Source organism: Pyrgilauda ruficollis, unplaced genomic scaffold (assembly GCF_017590135.1).
Source record: "Pyrgilauda ruficollis isolate IOZ18807 unplaced genomic scaffold, ASM1759013v1 scaffold6, whole genome shotgun sequence".
Classification (NCBI taxonomy): Eukaryota; Metazoa; Chordata; class Aves; order Passeriformes; family Passeridae; genus Pyrgilauda; species Pyrgilauda ruficollis.
In genome coordinates, this window is record NW_024527710.1 from 17,930,311 (window position 1) to 17,940,638 (window position 10,328).

A 10,328-nucleotide genomic window follows, 5' to 3' on the forward strand; every position below is an offset into this window, starting at 1 on the left:
GCCAGGTCTTTGGCATCACTTCACTGGGAATGCCCAGCCTGGAGTGCTCCTCAGGGGCTGTGGCTCCAGTGCCACTTGTCCTGTCTTGTTGGAACCCAAATTATTGAGGATTTCAGAGTTTCTGTGCTGCCAGGCACTGACCCCCAGGAGAACACTGCGTTGACCTGAGGCTGTGGAGAAGGATTCCAAAATGGAATGACAGAACTGGGATGGTGGGTGTGGAGATTGAATAGAAGTGTGTAATATCACATAGCAGAAAACTTACTTTAAAGTTTTAGAATATACTTACATATATAAAGCAAGATAGAAGTTTTAGGGCAAAAACTAGTCCTTCTTCTTTATAAGTTTAAATAGTATTGTGTCATTAGATAAAAAATTCACATTGCAAGCCACAAATAGTTATTAAGTTAAAAATAAAACTAATTTACGTATTTCTTAATTAGACAAATTAAGCCTTAAAAAACCTTATAAAGAAAAAATACATATTTAGTTCTTTAAGTACTAAGAGACTCACAGCTTGTAAAACTATAAAATAAATACAATAAACGTCTAAGTGCAGCCCAAAGGCCCTGTCCCAGCAGAGCGGAGGCTCAGCGCGGTGTCCCGCCCGCAGGTGGCCCCGAAGCGCAGCTCCTCGTACCTGGCGGCCGAGCCCGGCCCCGCCGAGTTCCCGGCTCGCTACTCCGAGTCCTCGCTGAAGAAGAAGCGCGTGTACTGAGGCACGGGCGGATCCCCCGGGCGGGCAGCTGGGAATCCCTCTGCATTTATTGCTGCCTTAACTTGGACAAGGAGCTCCTGCCCTGTGGGTGAGTCCCGAGAGGAGCCGGCTCTGTCCCGGCGCAGCCAAGGACAAGTGACGGAGGCGGTGGCTGCTCTCGCTTGGAGAGGAGGGGACAGTTTTGGCTTTGTCACTTGTGGGACAGAGCACGGGGACTTGGGGAGCTGGGGCAGCTCCAGCTGAAAGCAATAAAAACCCAGAGGAAAGAAAGCTGATCCTTTCTCCGGTCCTCAGCTGAGGAAGTTAAAAGGGGAAGTCTTGATGGTAATTATTTTGTATTTTTTTAACTCAGAAGAATGTGGGGGGTTTTTTTTCCAACTTTCCTTTTTCCAGGATTAAGAACTCTGCATTTACAGCCTTTCAATTTTTAATATTTCTTCTTAATCCTGGAATGGAGCGATACCAAATGGATTCCAGAGCCTCCCAGGTGATGTTCTCAATAAATGCCTGTTCAAAGGGAGATGCTGTCCTGTGCTGCCCTGGAGTATTCCCTGGGATTTGGAGAGCTGCTCCTTAGCCAGTGGAATAACTTTGTTCTTAGGCTGAGCATCCACAGCTTTCCCATGGAGGAAGTCATTCCCAGTGTGAGCAGCATCCTCCTTCCACAGGTGTGGGACAGCTCTTCCTGGGCCACCCCACATTGTTCCCCACTTTTGAGTGTATTTTTTTTTTTAAAGACTTTTTGTATTTTTAGCTACTGTCAGCTCTGCCTCAAGTTGTTCTCTTCTGCCCTTGGAGCTGGAGATCAGCAGTCCTTCCTTTTGCCATCAGTGACAGGTCCATGAGGAGCCAGCCCTCATTCCAAGGCTTTGCCCCCTTGGAATCCTGCTGCAAATCCCTTTGGATGGAGTTCCCTGAGGCCAGGAGCCACCTCCTTCTCCCTTTTCTTTGCTAGAGAACACTGAAGCCATTTTTCAATACCGATTTTTTAAAATTAAAAGTCTTAAACTTTTGCCTTTCAAGCTTTGGGATGTGACCAGGATCCACATTTTCAAAGCTTAAAAAAATCCCAATTAAAATCCCTCTTCCCTCAGCTGCTGGAACTGCTCCACAAACAGGAGCCAGGAGCTTGTCTGGGATTCTGCCTGTATGTATTGATAAATTCACTTGTAATATTTTGTTTCAACTGTTTGTATATGCAACTTTCTCAACTTGTTACACTTTTCAATGAAAATAAATTGTTGGTACTTATTTCAAGTGGATTTTTTGTATCAGGAAAACAGCCCTGGACTCCTTTAATCAGGTAAGGTAGGAAAAGGTTTAAAAGCACATCATTCCTATGGAAATTCAGTTTGAAAACTTTGTTTAATTGATGATGAAAAAGAGAGGCACATGGAGAAAAAAAAATTTATTAGACTTGTTTGTATAAAGAGTAACAAAGTGCTTACAGATTAAATTCAGCTTCCTAAGTGACATACAGAAACAATAACACTGTAAAAATAAATCTGACCTCCTTGGAGCTCATAATTACCACTTTTTATATATATTTATATATATATATATATATATATAGACCTCTTTCTATTATTGCCAAAACTTGAGGATCTCTTCAGAGCTTTTTCCAACTCCAGGTGTGGTAGGAAAAATGATGGCAGCAGAAGGTTCCAGTCAAAATGTTCTTTAAAAAAATGGTTGGTGGGGTTCCCAGTCCCTGGCCACCCCGGGTGCTCAGGCCTTTTCCTTCTGGATGCTCCTCTCCAGGTTCTGGGCATGGACTGGGCTCCTTCCCAGCTCCATGAATTCCTTCCCTGCACATCTCTCAGCACCAGGGGTGCACACTGACACCTCCAGGGGTGCCCCCAGGCTGGGAGCTCCGGGGGGAAGAGTGTGGGTGTGCAGTTAGGAAAAGCAAATTATTTATCCCAAAATTGGGCTCCTCACTGAAACGCACAACTGTGCCCACCCCTCCGCACGCCTGGGGTGGTAGCTTTGAACACTTTGTTTTTTTAATACCTGTAAGAGCTCAGGACTGGGGCCTGCTGGGTTTAAAAAGAGCTGAACATTTTGCTTCCTGTTTCTTTTTATGCCAAAGTTGTTTTGTTTGCTACCAGGATTTAAGTGCACGTGAAGGATATTTTGTCAGACGACTTTGAAATTATTAATTGAGCTCTCTTACAGCCACTGGCTGAGGTTTGAGCTGAGAAATGCAGTGGATTTTCCCAGCTCACATCATCCATCAGGGCAACTGCACTTGTGGCACAACCAGAAGCAGAGCAGGTGAAAACTGCCCTGCAAGAACAGCAGCCAAGGGAGCTGGAGCTCATTTTGCCCAAACCTTTTAAATTCTTTTAATCCAACTCTTCAGTCTGTTGGCAGGAGAATCCTTTATAACCACATCAGCCCAGCCAGAGTACAAATTACAGGAGTAAAAAAAAAGAAGAATAGCCTTGGGCATAGATAGTTTGCTGGGCATTTAAAGTCCTGACAGGATTTTTTAAAAAAAAAGTAATTACATTTTACTCATAATTGTTTCAAATCCTTGGATCAGGTTGTGAAAGGTGGTGCGTTCGTCATGTTTGAAGATCCAGCACTTCCTCATCAGCTGATCCACCTGGCAACAGAAACAGGGATATTTTTAAAGAGATGAAACATTTCTTTGGGTTTTCCAGTAAAAGCAATGGAGCAGAGTCTCCCTGAATGAACAGAAGCACCTGAGCTGTTGGGCAGGGTCAGCAGGGACCTGAGCAGGGGCTTTGGGCAGTTCAGGTTGGAACACACACAGCCCTTCCACCTGGGGGCTGCACTCCAGAATTGCCAAAATCAGGATTCCCAAGGAATTTTCATGGATCCAGTACTACAGCAAGTCCTTGCTCCCTCTGAAGGGACCCCACGGACTTGGGAATGTTAATATCAAAAACCACTTTAAAACAATACTTGAAAACCTTGGCAGTGCCTTTTCCCAGCACTCCTGAAGGTTTTCCTACCTGAGTCGTCAGGCCTGTGGAACCAGGGAAGTGTGACCCCTCTGGGGCTGAATCCGTGTCAGGGACAGATGGATGGGCCTTCCTTCCTCCCTCCCCCATCCATCCATCCATCCATCCATCCATCCATGCAGCCGCTTGTCGTCCTGCAGGACCCGCACGAGCCGTGCCACCGTCATCTGTCCCTGCGTGGGGCCGATCATCTTCAGGAATTCCTGTGGGGACAGCGGGGTCAGCTGGGAATCCCTCACCCCAACACAAGGCCAAGCCCCAGGGTGTTTCCCAGGATAATCCTGGAGGAAGGTGCTCCCCACGGAAGGGGTGGAACAACAGCAGCATTAAGGTTCCTCCCGCCCCAAATGACCCCGCAATTCTCTGATTGCTCTTCTTGCTGCCAAAACAATAATAATTTTTTTTTTAATTATGTGATTGAAGCAGCTCTGGCAGCCATTTCTGTCCCAGCCACTTACTGCCATGGGGCTGGACTCGGAGTCACAGTAGGTGAGGAGCTCGTAGAGCGTCACCCCGAAGGACCACACGTCGGAGGCGATGTAGAACTTGCTCTGCAGCAAACACTCCGGGGCGTACCTGGGGACACGAGGGGACAGCGTCACACCCAGGGACCCAGCCCTGCTCACACACAGCCGAGCAACTCAAGAGCCACAGCTGGTTCGTGTGGCCTTGCACATAAATTAAAACGTAAGAAATAAGATGTGCACGGTGAGGCACAGTGAAACCAAGGAGACCAAACCCAAAGCAGTGGGGAAATGGATCACTACGTGCAGGAAGACAAAGAGCACAAAAGGTGAGTACAGTCCACCAGGTGCCTTTTCCTTGCTCTCATGGTGTATCTTTACTCTTAGAAAAACATGAAAATCTTGGGGAGTGCAGGAGCAGAGGGTCCCTGTCCCCCAGGCTGTACCAGAAGACGGGGCTGTCGCGGTCGTCCTTGACGGTGTAATATTCCTTATCCGTCTCGATGGCCTTGGTGAGCCCAAAGTCCCCAATCTTCACCCTGTTCTCACTCTCCACGAGGACATTTCTCGCTGCCAGGTCACGGTGCACGTACTGACAGGAGCCCAGGTAGTCCATGCCCTAAGAGAGGAGAAAAGAACCCTTTTATTTCCTTTTCCTTTATTCCTCCAATACTTTCATCCCTTTTTCTCCAGTTACTGTTTCACATGGCCTGACCATGCTCTGCACTCTCATCTCCATCCCTTTAGACTTCACCTCCCTCCTGGTCCTCCAAATTCTCCCACAGGAACAACTTTTCACAGCAAACTTTGGAACTTGGAACCTCCTCATTATTCCCCCACTGATCCTTGTGCCACTGGCACCCAAAACGTGGCAGAAATTGCTTTAGGATTCTGGTCCTTGGGGATAGAGAAGAAGAATGGGTTTGCTGCAGATGTTCTCCATCCCCCTCACCCAGCTGATGGAGCTGCAGGCTCGGGGCTCAGCTCACCTTGCAGATCTGAACTGCATATCTGAGCAGCTGCTTGAGATTGATCTTGTTCTTGTTCCGTGGGAGATACTCCTTCAGGCTCCCAGAGGGAAGGAACTCCATGATGAGCTTAATCCCACTTCCTCCTAAAAAACAGAGCATGTTTGGTTTGCAGACCCTTCTCACACTGTGAACACCAAGAGCTTTTGTACAAGCCCAGAGCACCAGCAGCATTTTGAACATCCCGTGGCTCGGTCCCATCATCCATCCCTGAGCCAATGCACAGGAAAACCTGCTCCAAGCAGGACATTTATAAACTCTAAAGGAAAACCCATACACTTTTTAATATTCTGCAAGATTTACCATCTTCTGTGCAAATCCCCTTGTATTTGACAATGTTGTCATGATAAAGATTCCTCAGGATTTCAATTTCCTTCTTGAGGTCAGCGATGTGATTCCCTCCGCTCTCCGGCTTCAGGGATTTCACTGCCACCTGCTCCCCGGTGTTGTCACCTTCTGGGTCATATCTGCACAGCTCCACCTTGCCAAAGTGGCCCTGGGTGGGAGAGAAAGGAGCATCCTTGAGGGTAAAGTTCAGACAGTGACAGCCAGGCACTGATTTGGGTGTTTGGGTGACACAGCAGGGGCTGTGGGACACCCAGGCACTGATTTGGGTGTCTGTGTGACACAGCAGGGGCTGTGGGACACCCAGGCACTGATTTGGGTGTCTGTGTGACACAGCAGGGGCTGTGGGACAGCCAGGAGCACTGGCTGTGTTCTGGGGTGACATTCCTCTCACCTCGCCCAGATCCCGGATTCTTTTCAAGAACCTCTTCTCAAAGAGGGTGGGATCCACCTCGGTGACGGGTTTCTTCTCCGAGACAATATCAGGATCTGGGGGGGAAAACATCCCAGGTCTGATTCCTGCGTGGTCTGACACTCCAAGGCATCCTTGCTCCATTCCCACTGTCCCATCTTTCCCTCCTTAGACCCCACCAGCTTTCTGACAGGGAATTCTCCATCCCCTCATGCCAGTCTGGATCTGCTCCCACACCCACACCCAGATTTCTCTTGGTGAGCTTCCCACCCTGGAGCAGCTCCTCAGCTTCCATGAGGTTGGAAGGAGATGTTCTTCAAGGTCCCTCCTGCCCAGGACTCCATGATCCCGCTCTCCACGTGCCCCTGGCCTTACTCTGCTCCTCCAGTTTGTTGATGTCCCTCATGATGGCCCTGAAGAAGGGTCTCTGGTGGGGGTCGTAGTTCATGCACTGCTTCATCAGGTCTGCCAGCTCCTTGCAGGACGGCGTGGCCAGCACAAAGTGCCCCTCGTAGAACCTCTCCTTCTGTGGGAACAAACAGACATTCCAGGAATTTTAACATCCATGACTCCCAGTTCTGAGCTGGGCAATGGCTGGACTCGAGGATCTCTGAGGTCTTTTCTAACCTGAGCAGTTCTGGGATTCTACATCACAGGATGTGACCATTAAATCCTTACTTCAGTGTGAGCTTTGCCAAGGAAATTCCCCTTTTCAGCTGGAAATTGGATCTTTAGAGAATTCCTCTTGTGCTGGGTCTGGAGCAACCACTTAACAGCCATGAAGTGTTTAAAAGGTGCTGAATTCACTTTCAGGAATCATTTCCTGCCAGGTTTTCCCATTTTTTATGCACCAGGAAGTGTTTGCCAAGGACACCCTGGGTGCTCCTCAGAGCCCTGGGAGGTCCCAGCTCCAGGCCAGGTGGGACAAGGCTGGGATGGGCATTCCCAGCCTGCAGGGCTGTGGCCACAGGCAGGAAGGGCACAGCAAGAGGGACTCCAATTCTTTAAAGTGCAGTGAACAGCAGCGGTGTCCCCTGGGAGACCAACAAGAGATGTTTGGGAGAATCTCACTCAGCTTCTAACTGGACACAGGGGTTAGAAAAGGCTGGGAGAACTGGGATTGTCCAGTCTGGAGAGGAGAAGGATCCAGGGAGAGCTCAGAGCCCCTGGCAGGGCCTGGAGGGGCTCCAGGAGAGCTGGAGAGGGACTGGGGACAAGGCATGCAGGGACAGGACACAGGGAGAAAACTGAAGGGCCCAAGAGGATGGATCCAAGTTTGTGTAACAGCTTTACCTCTGCCAAGGTCTTGTCTTTCAGTGGAGTTTCTCCATTATAGCAGATTTCCCACAGGGTTGTACCAAAACTCCACTTATCTGCAGCAATGCTGAGGTTTTTGGAATCTTCAACACACTCAGGTGCAATCCAGGGGATGCGCTCAACGCGCTCTGGGGTGAAACAATCAGGGTGAGAACATCACAGGAGGGAAAAACTGAATTATTCTTGTCTGAAATAAACTGGAGCTGCAGAATTTGTCCCGTTTCTTGATTCTCAAATTCCTGTTTTCAGAAGGATCTCACAGGCTCTTGCCTGGAGCCATCCACAATCTGAGATTCCTTCTGTCTCACCTCACTGGACACAGTATTTTGTAAGAGAAATGAATGCTCTCAACACCCACTGAGTATTTGCAGACCCATGAAAGCTGATTACTGCTATTGCAGAGCCACTTCTGGCTGCTATAAATGCCACTTCTCCCTTTCCCTGAGGATGTGATCCCGGCCATACCTTGCCTGGAGAGCACTGTGATGGGGATTCCTGGGTCACTCAGCTTTATGAAGGGCCCATACTCGCTATCAATGCCCTCTCTGGCCAGCAGGATGTTCTTGGTGCACACATTGCCATGCACCAAATCCTTGTCCTCCTACAGAAAAGCAGGGAAAGAACAGTGAGAGAGATCTCTGTGAGTGCTCCAGGATATCCACACCACAGGGGATCTCTAAAATATTCTGAGCTGAAATCCAAAATTACACCTGGGAAGAAATTGGAGGAAGAGAAGGAGAGGAGGAGCAGGGAGATAGAGTGTTCCCACTCCAGCCCTTTTCCTGGGGGGAAATGTATTCCCAGCTAGGCCCCAGTGCCTTTGCCAAGGTGTCTCTTACCAGGTAGCTCAGGGCACTTGCAAGTTGTTTGGCCACTTTGAATTTCCATGGGGTTGTGAGAACTTCACTTTTCTTATGCATGAACAGATCCAGAGGCCCACATTCAACAAACTCTTCAACCATGATATCTACAGAGGCAGGTGCAGAAAGTCAGAGCTGCAGTGAATTGTTTGGAGTCACTGAATTTGTGTTCCCACCTCCCAGCCCAGACGGTTGGAAATTATTTTATTTCACCTTGCCCAAGGTTTATTCCAGCGCTCAGAGTCCAGATTAAAAGGCTGAGGGGCTTTGTGTGGTAAATGAACATTAAACCTGGAGCAGGCATTCCAAGGGTGGAATTTTAATGCACATAACAGCTCAGAAAAATCAGCAACAGGCTGCTGTGCTCCCCTGTGCTCTTGCACCAAAATTCCTTCAGCATGGCCCTGTTCAACACCCACATGTAACTCAAATTCCTTTCCTGAGTCTGGGAGAGCTCAGGCTGGGGCATTAACTTGTCTTTTCATTTTCTAAAGCTTTGCTCTCCTTCTGGTGCCCACCCCACAACATTAGGACTGTCTTGGCTTAAAAAGTCATATATAGGTGTATTGTATACATCTACATTTTTTATGTGCATATTTATATTTTACACGTATAAACATATAAATGTCTACATATAAATGTGTACATGCTTTATATGTATAAATATTACAAATATACATTTATTTTATACAAATGAACGTATATTTGTAATAAATGTAATAAATTTAAATGTGCAAATTTCATGGGGTGCTTTGTATCCACACTGTCCCTACCTCTGGCCTTCCAGCCTTGGGGAAGGCTCAAACACAGAGTTGGAAAGGGAAATTTATTGGGAGATTTATTGGGAAATTTATTGGGAGAATTATTTAGAGCTGCTCTGCTGTCCCAACTCCACCCTGGGAAGCACCAGAGGCAGGAGCTGCCAGCCCTGTCCCTGTCCCCATGTCCCCCCAGGTGCCATCCCCTGTCCTTGTCCCCCCAGGTGCCATTCCCTGTCCCTGTCCCCCCAGGTGCCATCCTCTGTCCCTTTTCCCCCCCAGGTGCCATCCCTGTCCCTGTCCCCCCAGTGCCATCCCCTGTCCCTGTCCCCCGCTGGCAGCCGTCACTCACTCTCCAGGTCGCGGACGCAGACGCCGTGCAGGAGCACGATGTGTTTGTGGGACACCTGTCTCATCATGCTGGCTGTCTCAAAGAAGGCCTGGGGACAGGGGGACAAAGGACATCAGCAGCGTGCCGTGAGCTCCACCAGCAGAGCAGCACAGAGCACCCCCGGGCTCAGCACAGCAAGGGCCAGCAGGGCAGGGATGTGCCCCCGGGCTGGGCTGGACCCTCTGCACTTCCCATTCCCTGCCCTTTTCTAAAAGTCATCCGTGTAGTTAAGCTTTAGTTCTAACTAGAGAAGGTATTTGACAACAAACCTAGGTGTTTTCTGCATCAAAATAATATTTAAGTCACTTTAGCTTAGTAATTTAACTGTATTAATATAATAACTGAATTCATTTTTAAAGAGAACTTAGAGAATTGTTATTTCGACATAATTTTCCAATTCCCTACTAATTTACAATTTATCAACTCCTACATACTCTAAGATAACATACAATGCCTTAATACTTGATAATTATCTAATTTCATGTGTGTTATTATGTGTATTATCTAGTTAATTCCTAATTACTATTAGTTTCTTCTTTGTTACATATATTATGTTACTCTGATGTTTCTTTATACTTGTAACTAAAAAATGTTAGTAATAGCAACTTATGTCATTATCTTACATATCTCTATATAATTTTATAAAACAAAATTAATCAAGATTGTATTTCTTATTAAAGAAAAGATACACAAAAGAAAAAAACTTGCCAAGGAAATGTCTCTGTGGCTGGGGTCCAGGACTTTGAGCAGGACTCGGATCTCTCTCTCGTTCTGATACCCTTCGTTCTCGTCATCCTTGAGGCTGAGCATCCCTGAGTAAATCTGGGTCCTGGTCCCTCTTCCCAGGTGCTCTCCCTGAGACACAGCAGCAGGGATTTGTCAGACAGGAAACAAACAAGATTTACACAAATATTTATTGGAATCTGCACTTTTTTCTGTCTGTCTGATCTGAAATTGTTCCAGTGAGAAGCCAGTGCCAGGGAGCTGCTTTTGCTTCAGTGAGTTTGATGCCTTGTGCAGGCTGCCCTGGAGCAGAGGCTGG

At 47.6% G+C, this 10,328-nt stretch overlaps 2 protein-coding genes across 2 annotated transcripts in view; one reads left to right on the forward strand and one right to left on the reverse strand.

The window, feature by feature from the left end:
• The window catches only part of RAVER2 (ribonucleoprotein, PTB binding 2), a 28,880-nt gene extending 26,924 nt beyond the window's left edge, over positions 1-1,956 (forward strand). The window contains exon 12 of the mRNA XM_041483534.1: positions 614-1,956. Within this exon, the coding sequence (XP_041339468.1) occupies positions 614-718 (105 nt within the window). The 3' untranslated portion in view covers positions 719-1,956. The remainder of the gene's footprint in view (positions 1-613) is intronic.
• A 155-nt stretch (positions 1,957-2,111) lies between these two features.
• JAK1 (Janus kinase 1) overlaps positions 2,112-10,328 on the reverse strand; it is a 25,080-nt gene continuing 16,863 nt past the window's right edge. Inside the window, exons 12-24 of the mRNA XM_041483211.1 lie at positions 9,995-10,141; positions 9,248-9,335; positions 8,117-8,244; positions 7,743-7,878; positions 7,254-7,405; positions 6,336-6,486; positions 5,943-6,037; positions 5,507-5,699; positions 5,165-5,289; positions 4,622-4,794; positions 4,170-4,287; positions 3,828-3,914; positions 2,112-3,338 (exon numbers count right to left, since the gene is read on the reverse strand). Of these exons, the coding sequence (XP_041339145.1) occupies positions 3,228-3,338; positions 3,828-3,914; positions 4,170-4,287; positions 4,622-4,794; positions 5,165-5,289; positions 5,507-5,699; positions 5,943-6,037; positions 6,336-6,486; positions 7,254-7,405; positions 7,743-7,878; positions 8,117-8,244; positions 9,248-9,335; positions 9,995-10,141 (1,704 nt within the window). The 3' untranslated portion in view covers positions 2,112-3,227. The remainder of the gene's footprint in view (positions 3,339-3,827; positions 3,915-4,169; positions 4,288-4,621; positions 4,795-5,164; positions 5,290-5,506; positions 5,700-5,942; positions 6,038-6,335; positions 6,487-7,253; positions 7,406-7,742; positions 7,879-8,116; positions 8,245-9,247; positions 9,336-9,994; positions 10,142-10,328) is intronic.